Consider the following 26,154-nt stretch of genomic DNA (forward strand, 5'->3'; position numbering starts at 1 on the left):
GACCAGGGGGCCTCTGAGTATCTGGCAATTTTCTGTGTCTTTATCTAGAAGCTATGTATAGAATGTATTCAGATTCCGAATTCTCTGAGATTTGTCATTTCCTTACAAACTGTGCATGTTTTTAGTTGTTTTTTAATACATAACAAAAAGTAAAAAAGATATACTAGGGAAGGTAATTATATTAGCACTTTAATATCCATGCTTTTCAAGGTGGAAGTGAAAGGTATTAAATTTAGTATTAGTTTTTAAAAATGTTTTGTTCCCCTTTCATAGTTCCACTTTCCTCCATATTGTTGTTATTATTTTCTGTTCTGATCCTGTCATCGTAAAGGCTTTCTTCACATGCTTCGTGACCCTCGGCTGTCTGTACATATTTAAGGTGGGGACACGACGACGCTGACTGGAAGCAATTGGTTCATAGGAGAAGGACTGTTGACTGTGGCATTTCTGAAACTGTGCTTCTTTGGGTACTCCTCGTAACAGCTGTCAAACTTTTCACCGAAGTCTTCTCATCTCCTGGCTGGAAACCATAAGCCTGGTTGCCAGCATTCAGGTAACCAAGCAATGGAAAAAGGTTGGGGTTCTAAGTATTGTGATTACAAACGTTCGTATTACCCTCTGTATCAGGCCAGGTCAGAGAGGATTAACTATAAATGGGTACAGAGAACTTTCAAGAATAGTCTAGGGCTAAAGGGAGAGTACCCAGGGAAGGAACAGACTTGGAAGGGGCTCCCTCCCCATGTCAGGGGTTCAGGTCTCATTGCAAAGGCATGGCTGCAGCCCACTGGATGGTGGAGAAGCTTGCTAGGTTTCCCAGGCTAGAGCTGGTCCAGTCACCAGGTGAGCGGGAAGCATCCCTCTGGGGTGCGCGCAGGCCAGGTCAAGACCCTGGCTGGGACTGGGGGGAGGAAACACCTCACTGGATCCTAGTGGGCCAAGGCTGCCCTTCCCCCGCCCGCCACCATAGATCAGGTGGGCAGGAAACTCCTCTCTGAGGCTGAAGGGCAGGCTCCCAAAGGAAGGCCACCTGCTGCTGAAGCGGTGGCCATGTGGCCCGGGCTCTTCGCTCACTAAGGGACCGTGTACGCCTGGTGCCCTCCACCTGCCCCCTTCACACCACTGACAACTGGATGGTATTAACAAGAGGCAAACCGAAGGAAAGAAAGGAGGAATGCTTAGAGGGTCCAGCTCACTGCCAGTGTCGGCAATCACATTAGTCTGCTCGGGCCGATGAAAGCAAGCACCACAGACTAGGCGAGGTAATAGAAATGGTCTCACAGTTCTGGAAGCTACAAGCCCCAAACCAGGGTGTTGGCAGGGTTGGCTCCTTCAGAGGGCTACGAAGGGAGGACTGTTTCAGTCTCTCCATGGCTTGTAGATGGCCATCTTCTCCCTGTGTCTCCCTCCACGCATCTGTCAAATTCCTCTTTTATAATGTCACAAGTCACATTGCCAAGAGCCACCCTGATGACCTTTAACTTGATTACGCCTGAAAAGACCCAATCTCCAAGGAAGGTCACATTCTTGAGGACTGGGACTTTAACATAGGAAGTTTGAGGGAACACAGTTCAACCCCTAACAGCGACGAAGGGTAGCTCTGGCAACGAGGGAATACACTGCTAACTGGCACGCTCCTTGTTTTCAGCGCGTCCCCCCACCCTCAACTGCTGCCAGCGTCTGCATCTGGAGACGCTCTATTTCAGCCTTTCTGGGGAAGAAACAGGCTCACGCTGGGATGTCAGAGAGGCAGTGGCAAGCCATGTGGCGCTGAAGAAGGGAACTGCGGGTCAGACGGAAAGGTCTAGACAGACTTCCGACTAGTCCGATTTCAGCCTACTTCCACTCCTACTTCCAGAGGTACCGAGGTCATATTCATGACCATTTAGGGGTGCTCTGGGGGGGGACACCGAGTCGCTCCCTGGCGTTCCCCACTGCTGGTTGAGTCAGGTGTCTGCTGAGTTTTGCTCTCCTGCTTGTGGTCTCCTCTGTTGCTCTTTGTGGCTTGATGCCTTATAAATTAGTAAATAAACCTTTTATTTCAGAATAATTTTAACTTACAGAAAAGTAGTCAAGGTAATAGAGTCTCCCTCATACTCTTCCTCCTAATGTACCATCTCACATCAGCACTGCACCTTTGTCAAAACTAAGAAATTAACTGGCACATTACTGCTAACAGATTTCACCAGTTTTCCCCGATGTCCTTCTACCGTTCCAGGGTCCAACCCAGGACACCGCCCTGCGTCACTGCGTCCGGCTGTCAAGTCTCCCAAGTCTCCTCAGACTTATCTTCCTGGTTTTCCACGACCTTTCCACTTTAGAAGAGTACTGGTCAGGCATTTGGTAGAATGTCCCTCTATTTGGTTAGTCTGATGTTTTTCTCATGATCAGACTGGGGTTAACAGTTTTGGGGGAAGAATAACACGGCGAAGTGTCCTCATCACGTATCAGGCTACACTAACGTAAAATAACATAAGTGAGACTGATGGTTCATCTCTAGCTCTTAATTCTTCAGCCTACATATTTAATACTTGATGTCCAAAGCATATGCAATACATTAGGAGACAAAATACACGTGAATATAATGACATATTAGTCACTGTTCTGTCAAGAAAGAAGGCCACTTGGTCATGTAAAATCAACCTAATACGTCACTGAATTGAGTTTTAAGAAAGTCATCACATTTCAAAACATTTTTTCCTCTTTATTTAAACATAGAAGACATTTACAGCATGCAGGTTAACTAAAATTATATGGTGCCTTCCCAAATCAATTATCTTTGAATGTATCTTCAAGCACTGAAACGAAACCAACACATTCCACTGGTGGACTCAGACTCTTTTCTATCACCTCCTGTCAAATTGAGAGTTATGCACAGTAGTTTTCTTAAATTAGGCAAATAATTTAATTGATCACCATGAATAAATATTACTTTTATTTCACTGAGTTTCTGTTCTGAACCATTTATCAATACCATTCAGAAGAACATTAATATAGTCAGTCAAAACAAAGACACTGCAAATTGAAATAAGTGTCAATGTTCCAGATGATCAGAAATTTTCATTTATAAGAGTAAATGCTGTGTTTAATGACCTACCATAGCAAAAGCAGTTCAGTGAAAACAAATTTAGGAAATTCTCTGTACATTTTGTGAAAGTTTGAAATTATAAATAGAAAAGAACCATTAAGATATTTTAAAAACCCTAGCATTGTATACTCTGAACCACATGCTAGTTACAATTCATTGTTTGTTACACAGCACCAATACCATGATGTATCTTATAAGAATGACACTACCATATTCAGACAAAAGAGAGAAAAAAAATTCTGCTTCATTTAACAATATTGCCCAAAAAAGCAAGCTTTCGTTTGAAAACAAAGTACAAATGTCTATGTGAATGCAGCCAAACATTTCTCCATTTAGAAAACTATCATCACAAATAGGCGGTAGCATTTTTTTTTTAGTGAACTGCACTGCTTCAATCTTGCTGCTCTACAAGGTTTCATCTCAATTTTTGGAGTGTTTCTTTTGATCATTCCTAAAAACAATACAATCATTTTTAAGGTTGCAGATCATAACAGCAAGGATTTTTGACTGTTAAAAAAATAAATTTATCTTTTAAATCAAAACTATTATAAAAGTGGAAATTGCAACAGTTAAGGAAATAGAAAAATATGCCAATTATGATCTGAGTCTTCTGACTACGGCTCCAAATTTAATACAAACATCTGTATATAAAACTTTTTCGAAAAGTTAATTCTGCCACCCAGATCCTAACACAGAACTTTCCAACTTTCTCTTCTGAGTAACCTTAAATCCCCATTCTCTGCAAATTTCTGCTACCACAGTTGCAGTTACCCACCCCCAAATGATGAAGCAAATATTGAAATCTCTTTCCCTGTTACTTTTATAGCTTCTAAAACAAACTGCTGACTTAGTTTAATCATCTGAGGAAGAAGAACAGGTACACCTAACAACAAAATTACCAGCTACCGCCAACAAAATAACTTATTTGAGGATTGTTAGTGACTTGCAAATAATTTACTACTTCTAGACTAAACAAGAAATAAATTATAGTGTATGACTTAGTGTACCAGGTAAAAAACCTCAGGGATTTCAGACCAAAATTTAACCTATGTATTTATAAATTTACCATATATTTGTCTTGTCCTTCCACATTTTTTCTCAATTTCCATAGGCTATAAATTTAGATCAACCAATACAGTACTAACAATATAAAATTATGTTTAATCCTATAGTATCTTAGTTCACTTCACTATATTAAGATGACAAATCATTATCCGTCCAATTCTTATATTAATTAGTGGGCTCACCAAAACAAAGCAGGGTGTTTTCATTCCGTTAATCTATGTGGATTAAAGCACTGGGAAGAACAGAAATAAATTCCTTTTCCAAACTCTCCTTCTTAAACAAAAGCAAAAGATTTGCTTTTGATATTGTAAAGTATTTCTATTCAAGATAATTCAACAACAGTCATTTCATGAGATAATTAAGTAGCCTTGCTCAGTCTCAAATATCTAGTTAGGCAGTTTTAAAGGTTACAGTGCTCAAAGAGTAGTTTTCAGAAGCAAACTTCAGAGATGATACAGATAATTTTTAACTCCGAAGTCATTTCAAGGGATTTTAAAGTACAGTACTGACCTGATATAATTTGTGGGCATGTAGTGTTATAAGTGGTAAAATTTAAGACATTTAATCTAAAGGTTCCATTTCCCCTAAAATATTGTTTTAATAAGAAAAGAAAAACAATAAGCAGTAGCAGCTAGGTAACTTAAACTGAGATTAAAAAATAAACACACAAAAAAACAAGTACAAAAAGCACAGTCCTGTATGACACAGTTAGGTTGGCACAGTGAAGACTAAATTTAAGACATGAAAGACAAACTGTGTAATAAATAGGGCCACAGTTATAAACTGTCGTTTTTCCCTTCTAAGACACCAAAATTGCACTCTAGTTGTGTTGGGAAGCAGCAGAGTTTACGAGAAGAGAGGGCAGGAAACAGCTGTACAGGCCAGGTACAATTTATACACTAAAAATAGGTTATAATTCTAAAGTTCCCAAGGGATACAGGCTATAGTCATTGATATAATGTCCTCTTCATACTTCAATTACTTTTAACACCTGAAGATGGAAGAAAGCACAGAGAAAAATATTTTTATTTATACAAAACTTGTGTTTGAGATAATCATGAAAAGAATTAAATAAAATATACCAATGAGTTTAAAAACATTTAGCCAACAGCTTCGACCACTCTCCCCAAAACAGAAAAGATGGCAACATTAAATGATTGAATTTCTTTTCCTTTTATATGCCTCCGAAGCAGAGCCATTTAGGGACAGTACAATATTGAAAGGAGGTCACCCTGCATGTTTTTACTCCCCACAAGAGCTATGAGTGAGTGGATGTATAAGTTAGATTTTTTTTAAAAAGAAAAAGATGATTAATAAAATGGCAGCCAGTAGACAGTGGCAGTGACATTAAGCCAAGGACCACTAACTAATTAGCAATGTTACATACATGGTAGCTCTAAGAAACAAAAAGGGGTGGGGGAGGGATAAGCAAGAGGTACATGTGGTGGGGAAAGTGACAGTGAAATGAACAATCCCAGGGACTTCCCTGGCGGTCCAGTGGTTAGGACTTGGCGCTTTCACTGCTGTGCCCTGGGTTCAATCCCTGGTCTGGGAACTAAGCAGCTGCAAGCCGAGCGGGTGTGGCCAATAAAATAAAATAAAATAAAATAAACAATCCCAGCAGCAGGTGTTACCTAGAGGCATCCTTGTGTTCAGCTGCCTATTTACCTCCGTGTTTATTAGAAAACCTCCACCTGTCCAAAGCATTACGCAGTTAGAAGAACCAGCCATGTAAAACTGGGTACTGAAAGTATCAGTATCATTCATACATTGCCATCTTTTCCCAAAATAAACCCAGTGTTTTGAAATGTTTTTCTTAATAATTAAATAATTTTAAAATCTCTACAAAGTATCTAATTTTTTCAACAAGTTATCACTTATGTAGACCATATACTCCTCAATCATGGCTTAAGATTGATCGATGCAAGACTTTAAAAAATAATAACCATTATCCTTTGGACCAGCAATGAAACAAACCTGTAGGTGGCTATACTTTTATAGTTACTTCAAGTCTTTGAAAACCTGGGTGAGCGAGCTTAGCCATCTCCCTCATGTGCTTAAGTGCTGTCATTACACTGCGATCAGCATTCTACTCTCAAGCTAAAACCTAGCTATATTTAACAAAGGCCACGGACTATCCTCTCTGCAAATGAGACAGGAGTTCAAAGTTCACATGTGAATTTTAACGTGAGGACAATATCCAAAACGGATAAACTTTTACCTGTATTTATAATTATCCTTTGAAAATTCTTTTGCCCACCTCCACTTCCAGAAAAGGCAGCTTGCATCTACTCAGCACCCGTGCTGTACTAGGTAATGACATCTTAACTTGCGTAATTCTCAAGAATGACTTTCATTTTATTAGTAAAGGGGCTCAACAAGTTATTAATCCAAAGGGGGAAAAACAGAGGCCATCTCTTAATTGGCAGGAAAACTCCTGTCATGTCTGCTGATGTGACACAATATTAAACACGTATCACCCACAGTGTAGTCTGTAAACATGTTTAAAAGAATCCAATAAATGCTTCTAATAAACAGGGAATAGAGGAACAAGGCAACTACATACAGAAACAACCGAACACATCCGAGAAGGCATATGCTCAAGGCAACTGGCCTCGTCTATTTAGTAAGTCAGTGTCATTAGAAAAGGGGGGGTGTTACTCTAGATTACAAGAGACTTAAGGGAAATAACCTCATGTAAACATCAGTCCTGGATTATTCCCTGGTGTAGACAAACCATCTGTAGAAGACTTAACCACAAATAATTAGAAAAATCTGAATATGGATTGGTATATTAAAAATATTTTGTCAAGTGTGATAATGTTATTGTGGTATGTAGAAAAATGTTTTACTTCAGAGATACATTAAATAGGTTATAAATCCGTAATTTACTTTTACACTTAAGAATTTTTTAAGAATTTTAAAAGGAGTCAAAACGAGACAAATTAACTGTTAAAAAGTAACTTGCTCAAACTCATAAAAGTAGAAAAATCAGGATGCAAACTTAGATGGGACTCCAATATCTGTACTCTTTTCACTGTATCAATCCTCTACCGTGTGGACAAAAAACTGTATTAAATTTATGGAAATGTGATTCCTCCAGAATACTGCATAATTTTCCACTCAAACTGAGAGCCAATGTTATGCAAAAATGACAAAGTAAAGAGCAGGATTAAAATAAACTGACTTTAGTACTGTTAGAAACAAACCCAGTCACTATCTCAAAGTTATCTACTGCTTTTAGTTTCCAAACCACCTACACACTTGGGATTTGCTGAAGAATTTAATCTGAATTCCTGTCATATGATAAAATATTAGGCAGCTATAATCAGTCATGCTGTATAAGAAAATGTTCAGAATATATTGGCAAGTTAAAAAAAGCTGGCTACAAAGTAGCATATATAGAATAGCGTAGTATGTTGGTAGTATGTTATATTAGAATGTTTATTAGACACTTTAAACTTTCTAATTTAAAAGTTATAATATGTAAAGAAAGCTCCAGAAGCATATATACAATATATTGGGTGGTGTCTCTGGATGACATTTATCTTCTGATTATTATTTTTTTGATAATTCTTCATCCCCCTACAGGGAACAGATATTACTTGTATTTAGAAAGAAACAAACAAGAACTCATAAATCAGTTAGAAAAACCACTCACAACAGGTAAATGGGAAAGGACACAGAAATAATTCATAAAAAACATACGTATATAAATGGGCCAATAAATATACGAAAAAATCCAAATTCATTAATAAATCAATGAGACGCTTATTTTAGCCTATTAAATTAGAAACTTAAAAACTATTAATACTCAGTACTGGCAAAGATGCAACAAAATGCACAGTGTCCTTGGCTAAATACAATTTGGTGCAGTCTTTCTGAAGAGCAGTGTGTTAGTATGTGTAAAGAGTCTTAAAAATGTTCATTTTCTCATAATTCCACTTATGGGAATCTTCTGGAAATAATCTGAAAGTGAGGAGGTATAAAAAGATGTTTCATGCTTCAAATTTCATACACAGAAATTTCAATTTTGGAAAATTTCAAGTATGGAAAAACTGACATAATTAAATGTCCAGTAAAATAGTTATAAACCATGGTATATTCATTAGACAATACCCAGAGCTTTTAAAAATGACCCAATATTACGTTAAGAACAATAGGAGCACAAATTTGAATATACATATAGTATGATCTGAACTATGAAAGAACTAGATGAAACCATGCTAAGTTACTTTTATAATCACATACATTAAAAAGAAATCATAACACTACTGTGAGAATCCAAAACACTGTTTAGCCACCAATGGCTGAACATCTCCACAGACAGCTGTGACTCTGAAGCCAGACAGAGAGCACAAACCCGAGGGCGCCACGTGAAGCCACGCCTGCTCACCTCCTCCGCCTCGCACGGCCGGCGGGCCGTTCTGCACAGACGCACCTCCCCCACGAACTGCACTGGGATGAGCCGGAGAAGCTGCTGGATGCTGCCCAGGACGAATAGGTTTAGCTGGGATGAGAAACAAACACTGACTTCAGAACAAATAACACACGACCCCAAGGACTTGTTAAGTCTCTTTTCTTATTTACAACAAATTCCCAAATGTCTTGTTTTTCTTTGCCTTCTTGTTTCTCAGCGAATCCCTCTATCTCTCTTTTTCTTTTCAGTTACACCCTTTTCTCCAGGACCTATACAATCCTTAGCCTCTTAAAAACCTTATTCCTGCATCAATGCCTAGCAATTAAAGCGTGAAATACCGTGCATGACATTTTCTTGCAAGTCTCTTCATGCTTTCATAACATCGCTCTACACAGTTGCTCCTACACCTGACCAGTCCTGCTTGTCTAGTTCTGATTTATCTCCTTGTCCTGTTAATTAAGGTGGCTATTCCTCAATGCTCTGCATTCCCAACAATGCCACTCTTTGGTAAATTAGAAAATACAGACAAAAACCACCGTGACATCCCATAACAAATCAATCAGATTATGTTCTCAAGTAAATAAAAACATTCAAACCAAAGCAAGGTTTAAAGGTTTTATTGCGTCCTACTAACCAATTTGTGCAGAATGCCCTCTTCTGGCCATATTCTTTGACCTGACTGCTTCCTTTATACGATCTACTTCCTGCTGATAGCGTTTGCGATCGCGAGATGCATTTTCTTTGGCCTCTTTCAGCGCTGACTCCAAAGCTTTCACTCTCTCAGCTGTAGCTCTGAGTCGCTTTTCCAGCTTAGGAAGCTCACAGCGAAGATCTGCGTTATCACGTACCAGCTAAAGGTATACAGGAAAAATAAGGATTCTGGCTTTAACGATGATTTGAAAAAACAGAAACATTTCATAATTTCTCTTGAAAGAAAAACTACATTTTATATTAAGGTTTTCCCACTTAGCTAATTTAAATAATTTAGACAGCAACAAAGAATACATATACCCATAAATATCATCCTCACACATGTTTCTCCCCAAAATATAATTTCACTCAATGCTGGGGGAATGGGGAGACTGTTCTTTCTCCCTATGACAATAATATGCTACAGCACAGTGTTAGGTCTCCTCATTAAGATACTGATCTGGTGGAAACAAATATCTTTTTAGATACAGCAAGACCCACAAGTACACATAAACTTGGCAAGTCCAAACATCAGGTTTCTAGTAACAAAGACATACAACAATAAAGTATGCCAAGAAACTTAAAAAGTAAGTAACTGAATCAAATATCAAGCCTTAATAAAAAATAAGCAAAAAACCCCACAGTAAGCATTATTTAAAAAAAAAATACAAACTGCCTCATTATTATAGTATTTCAGACTCCAGGGCATTAAATGTATAAACACCAAAAAAAAAAGGGGGGGGGGTATTTTAACTCAAAGACTTGTCTACCAGAGATTTTAAAATGACCACGAATAAATTAAGAAAACTAACAGACCTGAAACCCTACAAAGAAAACAACACATGTTTTCATTGACCTCTTGCTAAAGGCTGTTAGGAATATTAACTCCCATAAAAACTGCTAGTTGTTTGTTTATACAATTGCGTGATAAAATAATGGAATGGCTCAGGGTATGAAAATCCTTAGGACTCTGAAGACTCAAATACTTGCCACTCTTCAGATTTTATTGCAGCGAACACAAAATATTCTCCTTGTTACCTGTTTGTGGACTTTGGTGAGTTGTTCAAGATTATTCTCAAGAAAGGAGATTTTTTGCTTCTGAGCGGCACTGCCTCCAGTGTCATCCGAATCAACCTCTGCGCTCTAGAGAAGATGGGCAAGTGTTATGAGACCAAATAAGGGCGACGCTTACCCCCCAACTCTTATGACAGTGTGAGGCTACTCCACTCAGAATGCAATTAGACACAGTAAGCACCACTATATAAACACCGACCCAGTATTATTTTATTACCTTTTTAACCCTGGTGGCCAGGTCCTGAACAAAGAGCTTCCGCAGGTTGTGTAACGTCTGAAGTTCCTTCGCCTTGAATTAAGAAAGCAGTATTTTTAGAAGTAGGTCTTCAAACTGAGTATAACCAGGGGAAGAACCCATTAAAGATTCCCCAATCCTATTTATATCCAAGTTTTTCTTACCACTGTCTCTTCCAAACCCTTCAGGTCTTGTCTCGCTTGTTCTCGTCTATCTTGCATAACCCTAAACAGTGGAAGAATATACAAATACACTTTCAACTCTGAGTCCATAAATTCTAGATTTATTTAGCAGAAATATTGAATCAAATGTTTTTATCTGACAGGATCAATGCTTACATTCAAATAAGTAAAAGATCATCATAGTTTTAAAAAACAGCTTACCAGTGTTGTGTCTTTCAAAGAAATTTCTATATGCCTTGTAATTTTCTAAATCTATGGTTTATTAGAAAAAAACTGTCCTAATATAGCAATGGAAGCGATGAAAGAAAATGTGGCAGAATTCAAGGAATAAGGAGTGGTTCTTTTTATATTTTAAGAATATGCATTATCATATAGCATACTGATCTTTATCCAAAATAATTCTGATTAACTGAAAATTAGAGATTATAAATTATTGCAGACTAAAACATTTTATGCATTTTAAGTTAACATTACTCTAAACAAAATTATGGCTGAGATTCAGTAGAATTATTAAAAAATCAACTCTGAGCTGGTCCTGTTGGTGTGCCCATCCTAACCAACTGTTCCTTTATAAATTGTCTCTGATAAATTCAAGGTATGTGAAAGTTATAATCATGAGTTTTCTACCTGCTCAGATTACAGAAAACTGTGTGTTGACTATACTTTTAGTCAGTAAATCAAAAACAATAAATGGCAAAAACCTCTGTTCAAAAGGCAAGGCTAAAACAATAATGTTCTTTTATTTATGCAAGATCAAATCTGACAAAAATTCAGTTTTTGTGGCAGATCCTGAAATCTTCTAAATTACCAAATGTCATGTTTTAGGTGATAACCAGTGAAATATTAAGACCTGGCTTTCACTAAAGTACAAGAAAGTATTGCAAGTTTTTAGGTATAAATCAAACCAACTCAGAGGGTTTAAGAAAAACATCCTTTAGCCTACACGAAGTGAAAACTTTATCCACTGGATATTTCTGAGAGTAATGCCAGTAACACTCTCGCTTAGCTTTTATTTTTATACTTGAATGAAGGGTCTACTCACGTAAGTTCCCGTAGCTTTCTGCTCTTGTCCTGCTCTGCGGCTTTCAGCTTCTCGTGCTCCGCTCTCAGGCGCCCCTGCTCCAATGCCATCTTCTGGTTCTGGCTGACAAAGTAAAAACCTCGCAGCGTCAACATCCCCATCTTCTGGAGGCTGCCATTAGAGCTTTCCAACTCTTCAATTCCATAGTCTCGCCATTCAAACGCGGCAGGCCTCCTCTGTTAGGATGTGCCCCCCAGCAGCAGAAAGAAAGAGGGCTGGGCTACGTTCAGCCACACAGTACTTTTTATACTTTGGTTTGAAACCGTAACTTGATTCTGTATCTTTCATCTCCCTGAATTCTTGTCCCTAAATCCATTAACAATAAGCCCCATGTCCCAAACTTTGCCATTGTTTTTTGTTACTCTCCTCTGGTTCCTACTCAAATCATGATTTGGTCACAGATCTCAAATTTCTATAAATTCTGTGCTATACGCATATGGTTCTGGAAGTAGGAAAATGTGTCCCAGAAAAATGGAGACGACAACTCCTATTAAAACACACACTTCTAAAACCCACAATTTCCAATAAAGTTTTTCTCAGTTAAGAATATTTTTTAAAAGTTAAGGAAATGATTCAGAGGAGACAGTGGTATCTATTTGTAATAGTGGCTGAAGTTGGGAATTCTTTACTTTTTACTGAATATTTACATCAAAAGACCTAAGAACATTTTTCAATAATTTCCTATGGAACTTAGAAGTTCCACTCATAAATGAAAAGATTCTTTATTTTCAAGTCAAAAACTGTTTCAAAGAAAAATGCAGGTTTCTAATAAGGATATATTGTCCACCAGTAGTTTCTGCTATCTCAGAGGAAAGCATACTTACTCTTGAAGATCAGTGATAAGTTTTTCTTTTGCCTCGACTTCATCTCTCAAACTACTAATTTGTTTTTGATGCGTTTCTCTGTGGCTTTGGATCTGCTGTTCAACAGCTTGCTAAAATCATTGGGGGGAAAGGATATTAAGTCAGATTACTCAAGATTAACAAGGATGAATTAAAACTGTGAGAATCCAATGCTACATCAAACTTGCCTTAACTTCATTTGCAGTCTGAACTTTATTCAAGTGCTCCTTTTCCATTTCATGCACTTTCTCTGTTTGGGTAGGGAGAGAAAACAGAAGAGAGGAAATGAGCCTTAGAGTTCTTGATATAAACCAAGGGGCAAATGGGTTTTATGAGGCTATGTTCCTTAACAGTACTTGACTTTAAATTATCCAAATGCCAAACGGTAAATCTTGCTCTCTACGCTCAAGACATACTGACTAGTAACCTTAGTTATAGTCTTTGTGTTGATATTATGGTTTCCTTTACTTTCTTTGCCGAATCCTGGAACAGATGGGTTAGCACATGGTAGGGAAATGAAACAGCTTTCCCCTGTGTCAGGACACACACACACACACACACACACACACACACACCACTTTACAACTTTGTGGGAAATTCCTAGACTGGTCACTTGACTATTCAAACACGATTTCAAAAATATGTTTCAAAGCCACATTAAAATGTGTTATTTGTTTACTATTCCAAGTTATCTGTATTCCTACCAATCTCTATCAGTGTGAATGCTGACTACAATCATACTAAAGTCGGTAACAACTTACAATAGAGATGTAACTCATAAGTAACTGGAAGCGAGTACCTTGTGCTCGAAGCTGGACGAGTTCTTCACTGAGGGAATCCACAGACTCCTCCAGCTGTCTTTTCTTTTGCTCCACATTTTGAAGGTATTCAGTCAATGATCTGATTTTGGCTTCATGCTTTTGGGAAAAATATACTGATATGAAGTGGAATAAAATCTCTGACACATACTTTGTTGTTCAGAATATTTGAAAGTAAGCAAGTTTTATCGACATTATCTAAACATATAATACATTTACAGAATAAGATATTTAAACCTAAAATGTTCAGGGGCAAGATTTACAATGATAAAGAATTTAATCAATGAAATGGTCATGCGTACAAGTTTTTAACACTTACAAAATAAGGCACTAAAGGCTGACATATGAGATAATATTCTTACTGTTATCTCCAACTAACATTATTACCCTCATCCCTCCTGCTACAATTCCTATCTTGGTGAATGGTCTCACCCATGTAGTTGCCAAAGCCACATAACCAGCCCTGCATTTTTATTCACCCTAGAATTCTTCTAGATTCTTCAACAGTCACATCAGTCACAGCTTTCTAGTAAATTCCTATACGTAACATACACGTTACCAAACATAACCCACTTAAATCATTCATGTTATTTTACTGCAGCTAGAGTAAGAAAAACTAATTGAATTAACCTTTTAATGTTGTTACTCAAAATAACCTACAGAAGGTCATTTTTATTAAAACATTTACAATAAATAAAATTTACATACGGCTGTTCAAAAAACTGAGGAAACTTTGCTCTGTAACACATACTTGAGAGATACGAAGCTGGCATGCTGCTAACTCCTTTTCATTTTCTTCCATTTTTTTGTTGCTCTCAGTTTGTGTGCTTTCTAGCTGTTTGCAGCGCTTCACCATGGTTTTCACTTCTGACTTCATTTTGCTAATGTAGAGCCTTGCAACAGTGAACTCTTCATCTATCATGCCAGTTCCCTCAGGCTGCTGTGAGAAAAAGGGAAACAGAAATGAAAGACAGAAATGTCTAGTCTGTGTTTACCCAATTATGACTCTAAAATCTTAAACAAAATTAAATATTTTTAATACTACTCAACATTTGTAGGAAGTCTGGAATTTTTTCTTTTATTAAATATTGTTTTTAATAAAGGGTGAGTAAAGCAGAGCTTAATTTTTGCCTTCCTTACTTCCTAAAACTTAATGTTAATACATGCCTACAAGGAAGATGGATGTAAGCGTAAAAACAAACAAACAACACTAATGAACCCTGCCTCTTTCAATTTTTGGATTTCCTCCTCAAAGGCCCTCTTCAGTAAATTCACTGTTAATCATGTATATGTCCAGTTCAAAACTTAACAAATAATGATGTTTAGGTGGCAGTGAAATGATGACTTTTAAGTTCTCCAAGGAGGAACTGTGGTCAGTGTACATTCCTTAGTAACTTTCATTACAAAATATCAGTACAATATTCAGTGTCAAAAATAAGGAGCTCAGGGGAATTCCCTGGTGGTCCAGTGGTTAAGACTCAGCACTTTCATTGCTGGGGCATGGGTTCAAGCCCTGTTCAGGGAACTAAGATCCTGCAAGCTGCACAGCGCGGCAAAAAAATAAGAGCTTGACCTTCCTGCTAAAATCTGGAACAAGACAAGACACTCTCACCAATTCTATTCAACACAGTATTGGAAGTTCTAGCCAGAGCACTCAGACAAGAAAAAGAAGTAAAAGGTATCCAGACTGGAAGGGAAGAGGTAAAACTGTCATTATATGTAGATGACATGATATATACTATATATAGAAAACCCTAAAGACTCCACACAAAAACTACTAGAATTGATAAAAGGACTTCAGCAAGGTAGTAGGATACAAGATAAACATATAGAAATTGGTTGCATTTCTTTACACTAACAATAAAACAGAAAGGGAATGTAAAAAAACCAGTATCTTTTAAAATTGCACCAAAAAATTAAAATACTTAGGAATAAACCTGACCAAGTAGGTAAAAGACTTAACTGCCAAAGCAATCCTGAGGAAAAAGAAAAAGGCAGGAGGCATAACCTTCCCAGACTTCAGACAATACAAAGCTACAGTAATCAAAACAGCATGATACTGGCACAGAAACAGACATATGGAGCAATGGAAAAGAACAGAGAGCCCAGAAATAAACCCACACAACTATGGTCAATCACACAGCTTTGACACATGAGGCAAGAATATACAATGGGAAAAAGACAGTCTCTTCAGCAAGTGGTGCTGGGAAAGTTAGACAGCCACATGTAAATCAATGAAGTTAGAACACTCCCTCACATCATACACGAAAATAAACTCAAAATGCCTTAAAGACTTAAACATAAGACATGACACTATAAAACTCCTAGAAGAGAACATAGGCAAAACATTCTCTGACATAAATCGTACCAATGTTTTCTTAGGTCAATCTCCCAAGGCAATAGAAATAAAAGCAAAAATAAACAAATGAGACCTAATCAAACTTAAAAGCTTTTGCACAGCAAAGGAAACCATAAACAAAATGAAAAGACAACCTACGGACTGGGAGAAAATATTTCCAAGTGATGTGACTGACAAGGGTTTAATTTCCCAGATATACAAACAGCTCACACAACTCAATATCAAAAAAAAAACAACCCAATCAAAAAATGGGCAGAAGACCTAAACAGACATTTCTCCAAAGAAGACATACAAATGGCCAAAAGACACATGAAAAGATGCTCAACATCATGAATTATCAGAGAAATGCAAATCAAAACTACAATGAGGTACCACCTCACACCAGTCAGAATGGCCATCGTTAAAGTCTACAAATAACAAATGCTGGAGAGGGTGTGGAGAAAAGGAACCCTCCTACACTGCTGGTGGGAATGTAAGTGGCTGCGGCCACTATGGAAAACAGTATGGCAGTTTATCAAAAAATTAAAAACAGAGTTGCCATATGATCCAGCAATCCCACTCTTGGGCATCCCCTTTTGGTTGCCAAGGCGCAGGAGGGGAGAGAGGAGTGGGAGTTTGGGATTAGCAGATGCAAACTATTATACAGAGAATGGAAAAACAATAAGATCCTACTGTATAGCACAGGGATGTATATTCAATATCTTGTCATAAGCCATAATGGAAAAGAATATGAAAAAGAATGTGTGTGTGTGTGTATATACACACACACACACACACACACATATATATATATATAAAAGTGAATCACTTTGATGTACAGCAGAAATTAACACAACATTGTAAAATCAACTATACTTCAATTTAAAAAAAGAGAGGAAAAAAATAAGGAGCTTGAGAAGGAAGAAATAAACCTGTCTTTGTCTGCAGATGACACGGTTGTTTAAATGTAACATAATATGTATAAGATCCAGATGACAAAAGAAATCAAAGAAGGACTACATAAATGGGAGACGGTCCATATTCATGGACAGAAGACTCAATGTTGAGATGTCAGTCTTTCCCAACTTGATCTATAGATATAATATAATCTTAATCAAAACCCCTCCAAGTTATTTTGTAGATATTGACAAAGTGATTCTAAAGTTTAAATGGTAAGACCTTGAATAGCCAACATAATATTAAAGAACAACAGAGCCGGAGGACTTGATGCCACCCAGCTTCAAGACTTATTATAAAGCTAGTAGTAATCAAGATGATGTGGTATTGAAAAAAGAACAGAAAAATAGGTCATTAGAAATGAATGGAAAGCCTAGGAATAGACATACACAAATACAGTCAATTAATCTCTGACAAAGGGAATTCAATTCAATAAATAGGCTTGGAGATGAGTTTTTAGATATAACACCAAAACCACAATCCATGAAAGAAAAAAATTGGTAAGTTGGACTTTGTTAAAATCAAAAACTTCTGCTCTACAAAAGACACTTAAAAGAATGAAAAGAAAAAAAAAAAAAGAATGAAAAGATAAGCCAGACCGGGAGAAATATTTGCAAAACACATATCTGATGAAGGACTATCATCCAAAACATACAAGGAGAACTCTTAAAACTGACGGTAAGAAAACCAACAACCAAATGCAAATTAAAACAACAATGAGGACTTCCCTGGTGGCGTAGTAGTTAAGAATCCTCCTGCGGGGCTTCCCTGGTGGCGCAGTGGTTGAGAATCTGCCTGCCAATGCAGGGGACACGGGTTCAAGCCCTGGTCTGGGAGGATCCCACATGCCGCGGAGCGACTAGGCCCGTGAGCCACAATTGCTGAGCCTGCGCGTCTGGAGCCTGTGCTCCGCAACAAGAGAGGCCGCGATAGTGAGAGGCCCGCGCACCGCGATGAAGAGTGGCCCCCGCTTGCCGCAACTAGAGAAAGCCCTCGCACAGAAACAAAGACCCAACACAGCCATAAATAAATAAATAAATAAATAAATAAAATAAATAAATAAATAAATAAAATAAAATAAAATAAAATAAAATAAAATAAATGTAAAAAAAAAAAAGAATCCTCCTGGCAGTGCAGGGGACACAGGTTCGAGCCCTGGTCGGGGCAGATCCCACATGCTGCGGAGGAACTAAGCCCATGCGCCACAACTACTGAGCCTGCGCTCTAGAGCCTGTGAGCCACAACTACTGAAGCCCACGCGCCTAGAGCCCGTGCTCTGTAGCAAGAGAAGCCACCCAATGAGAAGCCCGGGAACCGCAACGAAGAGTAGCCCCCGCTCACCGCAACTAGCGAAAAGCCCGCGCGCAGCAACAAAGACACAAGGCAGCCAAAAACTAAAAAAAAACAAAAAAACAAAAAAACCCACAACAATGAGATAATATCACACATCTGTTCAAATGGCTCAAACTAAAAAAGCTGATGACCTCAAATACTGGTGAGGATGTGAATTAACAGAACTTTTATTCACTGCTGGATGGAACAAAAAATGCTATATAAGCCAGTTTGGAAGACAGTTTGGGAGTTTCTTACAAAGCTAACATAGTCTTAACATATGATCTAGTGAACCATAATGTAAAAAACACAAAACAAGTAGAGCTCAAGCAGCACTTACTGATGCTTATTAACAGGAAAAGAACTGCATGAGAAACACAAAAATATCGAGGATCCTTTTTTTTTTTTTTTTTAAAGAACCTATTTGCAAGGCTGACTTGTTTTCAAAATACTGTAATGGTTTAGTGAAAAAAGCAGTTTAGGTGTCAGGGTATCTGTACTATTATCACTGGCTCTGCCACTAGACATAAGCCAGTCTTACTCTTTATTTTCTCTATCTTTACCACTTTTTCACTTAAATTAAGATTATTTGAACATGAAATGGAAGGATTTTTCTAAAAACAAGTCACAAATCTACAAAGCAAATTTTGAACAACACCTTTCTAGTGTTCAGTAATATGAAGGAAATCTACTTTTTCATCCCAGAAGATTCCCACAGAGCTCGACCAATCTCACATTGCTTCACCATAAACAGGACAGGGCAGGATGTTCAGACTGATGGGAAAGAAAGAGCAAGCCATGTCATCCAGCATTTAATAACAACACTTTGCTCTGTTTCGATGAGGTGAGCCAGCATTAAAAAATGACATGATTACGAGAATGAAGGCTTGCCTCCATCAACAAACAGTAGCTCTGAATAACATCTAACAGAAGGAACGTGTGCTCCACAGTGAAAACTTTTATTTCATTTCCAATTCTTGTTAAACTGGGCTGCTTAGTTGGTTCTCACTATAAACCCAAGTTTAAGTTTGTTCTTTTTGTTACTATTATTAGACTTTAATCAAAAAAGGAAGTCTAAACAAATACCTACTATAACATACAAATCTTTCATGTTACGTGTATGTTTTTGCAGTTAAGAGTCTTTGGTTTTTTGGGTCTAAGTTTTAATATCTACCAGGTCACAATTTTTTTTTTTTTTACCACAAGCTAGTGCTAATATAACCAGTATTAGCATCCTGAAAAAGATTATTAGAAAAGAAAAAATAAGTGTGGCAAAATTTTGATTACTGATTAACTCTAAGGTTCATATTATTCTCTTTATTGTTATATGTTTGAAATTTTTCAAAATAAAGAGAGAGAGAGAGAGCATTAATTAGCAGTGCTCACCTTTCATCTTTTTAAACATTTAAAGCAATCAAATTCATTCACAGTTTACTCCTTGAGCTAACTTTCACTGTTGTTTCAATTACATACTTCCTGTGTGGTAATTTATTAACATAATCTCTAAGCGCAAAATCTTTACACAGAGGAAAAAACCAAACATGGGGTCCAAATAAATGCTACTTACTGAGCATGTCTCCCCAAGCACCCCTTATTCTCCCCCTTGTTCCTCGGCTATTTAAAATGAAGTTAATACCATCTACTACAAATGGCTGCTGTGAGGAGGAGATAATGGGTATGAGAAGAACTCTGTGAAAAATGAAAGTATGAATTGTGGAAAGATTATCATACTTAATATTTGGTAGTTACAGTTACCTTCACGTCGTTGTTTCCTACAGCAATCCCTATTTCTGCCAGGTCTTTCAGTAAAGATGCCATCATCTCTGCTGCTCGCTTTTTCTGGTGGTTGGTCATTTCCTTAAGTTTCTGAAGCTCAGCATCTATACTTGCTAAACTTGCCTAACAGAACCAAAACAAAAGGTACTGTTAAATCTATTAAATGAAAGATCAATTCAAATATTGACACGTATTTCAAGTTTTCACCTAGTACTCACAAAACCATTATTTTCTGCTTTCATTTTCTTGAATTCTCTACTGAGTCTGCGAAAGCTCCCAGCTCAAACTTAAAAAATATTTTAGGCCTAAGAGACCATGTAAAGTAGCTATATTGTAATTCCATTAAGGGCAAACAGTTTGTATTATTTCACTCATTTTTGAGATTGGGTAATGTTTTCTACTTAGAAATGGAAAACTTCCGAATTAACTATATTTGATTTTCATTTATGACCACAGTATGGTATGTTTGTGGAAACTGAGTCTGAGAAAATAAATGTTAGAATGCAATTGACAGTTTTCTAGATGGCTGGTATGTTTTCTTCATCTGCTTTTTATATACTACTTAGTCTCTGAAAAGAATCCACCTGATAATTACTACTACTTTTGTACTACGATACAGGCAATTATCCAGGAGAGAGTGATAAAGTAGCATTACTATCTGAGTTTAATTACTATAATTATAAATTTAAAATACTAGCTAGCTTACCAGCAACAAAGTCACCACAATTTTGAAAACCCAACCGAATCTGGTTGCTTTAAAACTATTCATTATATCACAGATCAGATACTGCATTTTAAATGCAGGTTATTGACTTTTAGTCAATATCTTTTAGTAAAGATACCATCATTTCAGCTGCTCATTTCCTTAAGTATCTGAATAGCGGTATATTGTGTGTTCACTCAGTTTGACCTACCGTGTAATACCAGGTCTAAATTACCAGACATTTTCTCTAGCAGCTGAACAGCAATATTGTAAGCATATAAAAAGATGCAGAACACTCTAGGGGTTTCTAACTCCTTACCAATACAGTGCTGATATATAAACTGGGACACAAACAGAACTGTCTTAAAGACTGAAATCAGTGACCAAGGACCCACTTACAGTTTACAGAGTTGTAAGAAACTCCTATTGTTCTTCCAAACAGAAATTAGGTTTGCTAATAATGCAACTCAGTTAAGAGTTATAAAGGTGTCTTGATCTCCATGGTATTAAATTGTAACTTCAAGCTAACTGTAAGCTGGGAGGTTAAAAAGGGAAAAGGAACTTCTCCAGGGGCAGGAAGCCTTTTAAAAATGCCATTTCATAGTGTTGACTGCTTTCCTTTAGACACTTGACACGGATAGGGAGATAAATAGTGAGCAGTGATCCTGGGTCCAACTCTAAATGTGATTCGTAAACAAGAAGTTAGCATTAACAACAAGAAAACTTTTAAGAAACAGAGCTCATCCATGGTGATACTCAAAATACTGCAGCAGCAATCACAGCTATATACTATTCCTGGCATCACTGTTGGGGGGCAGCAATCCCCGCCTTACAGCTATGAAAACAAAACCCTCATCCCCTGGGGAATCACAAGGAAGATCCAACTACACTGTCCTAGGAAGGCACTGGTCCGAGTACTGGAAACGTAACAGTGAACAAAACATAAGTTACATATCCTGCTATTTTATTTTTATGTGCACATTTTTAATTCTAGTTTGAACAATTAGCTAATAACTTTACTGAGCAACTAGAAGCCAACTTTTACTTTTTTAACAGTAGAATAATATTTGGAATAGTCAATATGTTTTAAAATATCATTTAATTACGTATTAATAGATGTTTAAAAACTAAAAAGATAACCCTCCTCCCTCTACCTTTAAGGCTTCACATATGGGAGGAAATAAAGTTGACACTTGAGTTCCTTAAGAACTGACGTTATCAATCTTGAGCTTATATAGAAATAAGTTACTGAGGTAATTTTTCAATTAAGAACACTTGTAGTATAGTATTAGGAAAGAAAACTATACCCTACCGACTTCTGATTCAGCTCATCACTAAGTAATTCATACTCCTTAGTTTTGTCTTCAACTTCCTGAGACTTCTGATCATAGTTGACAGCAAGTTCCTCTAAGGCTTGTAAAACTTCCTTTACTTCTTCTTTAGAGGCATCGTTTTCTGCCTGAAGACGATTCAGCTCAGCCTGCATATTATCTTGATCCCTTCTGGTAGATGCCAGAAGCTATACAAAGGAATAAAAGTATCTGTTTTACCCAAAGTACACAGGTTTTTAAAACGTATACAAGTTAAAAATAACCTATTTCCGTTATCATCTGCAAATCACAAAGGGAGTGAAATGTGGATGTTATTATGCATGGTAACATTTATTCATTCAACCGATCTCCTGAATGCAGGCTCTGTGCTAGACACTGTGGGAGATGGAAAGGAAATCAAAGATTCCTTTGAGGAATCTAGTGGAAGAAAGACAGGTACACAAATAAATGCAATACAAGATGAAATGTAAGAGCCATAAAGGAGATAGGACATGACAAAGTGCTTGGTAGTATAGGAAAAGGGGGGGGATATTTCTGGACAGGTATTCATGGAGAAGGTGGCCATGACAGGAAGATTTTTGTCATGTACACACTAACATAACAGAAAGAAAAAGGCATACAAGGCTCACAATAGTGGGCACAGAAAAAGAAAGAACTCAGTAATGTTTTAAAAGTTTAGATTTTCTTTGGGCAACAGAGGGTGGCACCTGAGCCATGCCTCATGAAAACATGTTATCAGTAAATAAAATTTGAACTGGAAGAAGCCAAGAGACTAGTTAGGAGAATACCGTAATCGCCCAGGGTCGGCGGCTCTTAAGTAGGGGCATCTGGAAATGTGTAGGAGTATTCCTAATGGGGCAGAATGACAATGGCCCTTCAAAGTGGGAGCCAGGAATGCCAACTGTCCTACTATAATGTGCGGAACAGAACCATATAAATGACGAATTACGCACACGTTACTAGTGCTCCTCTGAGAAACAATGCTAGAGGTCAAATAAGAATAAAGACGATCTGACAAGGATTAATCTGACTGATGCTGGATGTCTCTCACTGAAGCTGTATAGTCTTTGCTCCCATCCCCAGAACAAACCTTAAACAAAGGACCATTTTTCAATTATCCCCCCATTCTGCCAAGTGAGATAAAACGAGGGTCCAAAGTGAAAAACTAGAGAGAAGGAACTTGAAAGAAATAAGATGAAAGTGAAGATGACAGAAATGAACAACAGGTTAGATGAGGGTAGAAATGGTGAAGGGGTAAAAAATGATCTTATTCATTGACATTCTCATTTCCATGATAAAAGTCATACCCTAAACTACAAATTACTAAAAACAAAGGCAATACAATTCAGAAATCAGTATTTTCTTTAATAATCCCTTTAGACATATATCTGTGTTTCCCTCATCACTTCCATGAGGAAATACGTTTCATAAAGGGAGGGGGAATCTAAGGTTACTCCAGCTCAGTGTAGTAAGTCTTTCCCAAGGATGAGTAAGAAATGGTTTGGGGGGCTTCCCTGGTGGCGCAGCGGTTAAGAATCCGCCTGCCAATGCAGGGGACACAGGTTCGAGCCCTGGTCCGGGAAGATCCCATATGGCGCGGAGAAACTAAGCCCGTGCGCCACAACTACCGAGCCTGCGCTCTAGAGCCTGCGAGCCACAACTACTGAGCCTGTGCGCCGCAACTACTGAAGCCCATGTGCCTAGAGCCCATGCTCCGCAACAAGAGAAGCCACCGCAACGAGAAGCCCACGCACCACAACGAAGACCCAACGCAGCCAAAAATAAATAAATAAAATAAATAAATTTTTAAAAAAAGAAAAGAAATGTCTTGGGGAAAATAAGACAAAACAGCACTGTACAAGGAAAGAAGACAGAGTTAAAAAGAAAAAAGTCATCTTTCCCCCTCCAGTTAGAACTCAAACTGAAAAAAACCAAAAAACCCAACCCCAAAAAACCTTAAGAGGAAGTCAATCTTTGCTTCAGTCTGTATGATGTACCGGTCTCATAGAATATCCACAGTGAAGCATGAACATATTCAAAAATTTTTAAAAATGTACTCAAGTATATTCCGAGCTCTGTAGATGCCTTCATCTTTTATATTTAAGTGATAATGACAAACTATAAAGCTTTTCTGGAAGCAATATGAAAGGTATTCAATTTACCTCTTCCTGATCCAACATTTGTGTCTTCAGTTTCTCTACCAATTGGCTCTGTTGATTAATTTCTTCATCCTAGAATTTTTAGTAACAGGTTAACAAAGTAGCTCACACCCTGGTTCTAACTGATTCCTAACACAAATTGTGATTACTACCCATCCCCCCAATATTTCAAAGTCATTTTCTCCAAATTCAACATAGCTTATTCCAATCTCTTATCTTAGGACAGTGTTGAAACAGATGGAATTTCAATTATCAATAATAGTAACATACTTATCACACAATAAGAAAAAAGGCTTATTTTTATGAAAGCTATTCATTAAATACTTTAAATGCTAAAAAGTAATAAACATGTTTAAAGCTTTGTATTGAAAATAAAGCCATGTAGCCACTTCAAACCTACCTACCATCTGTTTAAAATACAATAAAAACATCAGCTAATAACAAAAACCAAAAACAAAGCCAGAACAATTTTCTTCTGGTCTCTTTACTGTTGTTTTTCCCACCCTCTCTACTTGGTTCAAAATTGTGCTATTTTTCACACTACTGATATAATCAAAGCAGAAGAGGTTATTTCCACTCCATTCTGTTCCCTCTGTCTAATCTCTTGCATCACTTTTATTATTAGAGCCCTCAGATCTCTGACTCTAAGAACATTTCATTAAGGCTCTCCAAGGACCCATGCCAAATTTCCTTTTGAAAGTTCTTTTAGCTTAAAGGGAAAAAAAGATATGCCTCATATACAGTTTCTACATACAAACAGAGATTGTGATTTTATATTTTTTGTTAATACAATGATCTTGAAAAGGTTAACAGAAATCTAGGAAAATGTATATAGGTCACAAGGACCCATAATATTGAAATTAGAACATAAAAATACCTATGTCAAAAATGTTCTAAAACAGAATTGAACGTGAACAATACCTACCTTGTCATCAAGTTGTTTGTACAACTTAGCAATTTCTTCTTCACACTTTCTTCTTTCAGAATCAGTAAAGTTTCCAGTAACTCCAATTGTGGCTGCTGGTTTATCATTGGTAATAGTAATATCCTTATCCACTGCAAAAGCTTCCAAATTGGCTTTCTCTTTGTCAAACTGTTCATCAATAGGCACTGTCTCTCCTAAAATAAGACAACAGAATGGTTAATAAAACTCACCTGTCTAAAACTAATTTCAATTTTACTCAATTTCAGCAGCTCTTACCAACTTTATCTGCTCAGTCCCTGAGATATGAAAAGCTGGAATTACCTTTGACTCTCCCCCATCTTCTAAAGCCAGTCATCAAATCTTATCATTTTAATTGACTTCACCCTAAGCTAAGCATCTTGCCATCTTGAGACTTTTATAGCTAGCTAGTTGGCCTTTATGCCTCTATTTATTATTTCAGGTAAAATCAGAATTTAATGTAAAAGATTTTATTCATTTTTATCTGATGATCCCTAATGCCTTTTAAATTTATAAAACAGGTCTAAATCTGTATTCAGCAAACTCAAAATGACAAATTCATAAGTTATTACCATTACGCCATCGGTTGAGTTCATTTTCAAGCCACTGAATGGTGTTCCGCAGGGTCTTATTTTTTTCTTTTTCTCTTTCATACTTCTTTTTCCACTGTTCTGCAGTTAACTCTACATTGACACAAACTGTGTTCTTAATTGTTTTGGCCCTAAGAGAAGTAGTTGGGGAAAGGGGAGGGGGGAAGAATGTGACAATTACTTTCACAATCTACTTTCAGGTAGATTTGAATATCTACCTGAAACTTTCCTAGATTTAATAAACAAAAGGCCTATCTACATTTAGATTACATTTTCTTTTCTTTTCTTTTTTTTTTTTGATATCCCATTCAATTTTATTTAATTCAACAAGCATTTTCTACAGAGGGTATGTAAATGTAATACTTGGTTTTCAGGTGATTCTAGTCCAGAAGAGGAGACAAAAATATAAACCAGTAAGTTAAAATATGGGTGATAATATCAATCACATAAAGACTTCTGTTGCACTTATAACAAGATAAGAAGCAATTGGGATTAACATATACATACTACTATACATAAAATAAAAAACCAAC

At 37.1% G+C, this 26,154-nt stretch overlaps 1 protein-coding gene across 1 annotated transcript in view; it reads right to left on the reverse strand.

Moving 5' to 3' along the window:
- Window positions 1-2,680: 2,680 nt before the first annotated feature.
- Window positions 2,681-26,154, reverse strand: part of KIF5B (kinesin family member 5B) — a 43,813-nt gene continuing 20,339 nt past the window's right edge. The window contains exons 11-26 of the mRNA XM_059909915.1: window positions 25,604-25,752; window positions 25,014-25,207; window positions 24,092-24,160; window positions 21,911-22,117; window positions 19,875-20,018; window positions 14,244-14,432; window positions 13,474-13,591; window positions 12,863-12,924; window positions 12,657-12,766; window positions 11,794-11,895; window positions 10,734-10,794; window positions 10,552-10,623; window positions 10,299-10,403; window positions 9,205-9,421; window positions 8,547-8,660; window positions 2,681-5,141 (exon numbers count right to left, since the gene is read on the reverse strand). Coding sequence (XP_059765898.1) covers window positions 5,125-5,141; window positions 8,547-8,660; window positions 9,205-9,421; window positions 10,299-10,403; window positions 10,552-10,623; window positions 10,734-10,794; window positions 11,794-11,895; window positions 12,657-12,766; window positions 12,863-12,924; window positions 13,474-13,591; window positions 14,244-14,432; window positions 19,875-20,018; window positions 21,911-22,117; window positions 24,092-24,160; window positions 25,014-25,207; window positions 25,604-25,752 — 1,930 coding nt within the window. The 3' untranslated portion in view covers window positions 2,681-5,124. The remainder of the gene's footprint in view (window positions 5,142-8,546; window positions 8,661-9,204; window positions 9,422-10,298; window positions 10,404-10,551; window positions 10,624-10,733; window positions 10,795-11,793; window positions 11,896-12,656; window positions 12,767-12,862; window positions 12,925-13,473; window positions 13,592-14,243; window positions 14,433-19,874; window positions 20,019-21,910; window positions 22,118-24,091; window positions 24,161-25,013; window positions 25,208-25,603; window positions 25,753-26,154) is intronic.

This window comes from Balaenoptera ricei, chromosome 2 (genome assembly GCF_028023285.1).
Source record: "Balaenoptera ricei isolate mBalRic1 chromosome 2, mBalRic1.hap2, whole genome shotgun sequence".
NCBI lineage: Eukaryota > Metazoa > Chordata > Mammalia > Artiodactyla > Balaenopteridae > Balaenoptera > Balaenoptera ricei.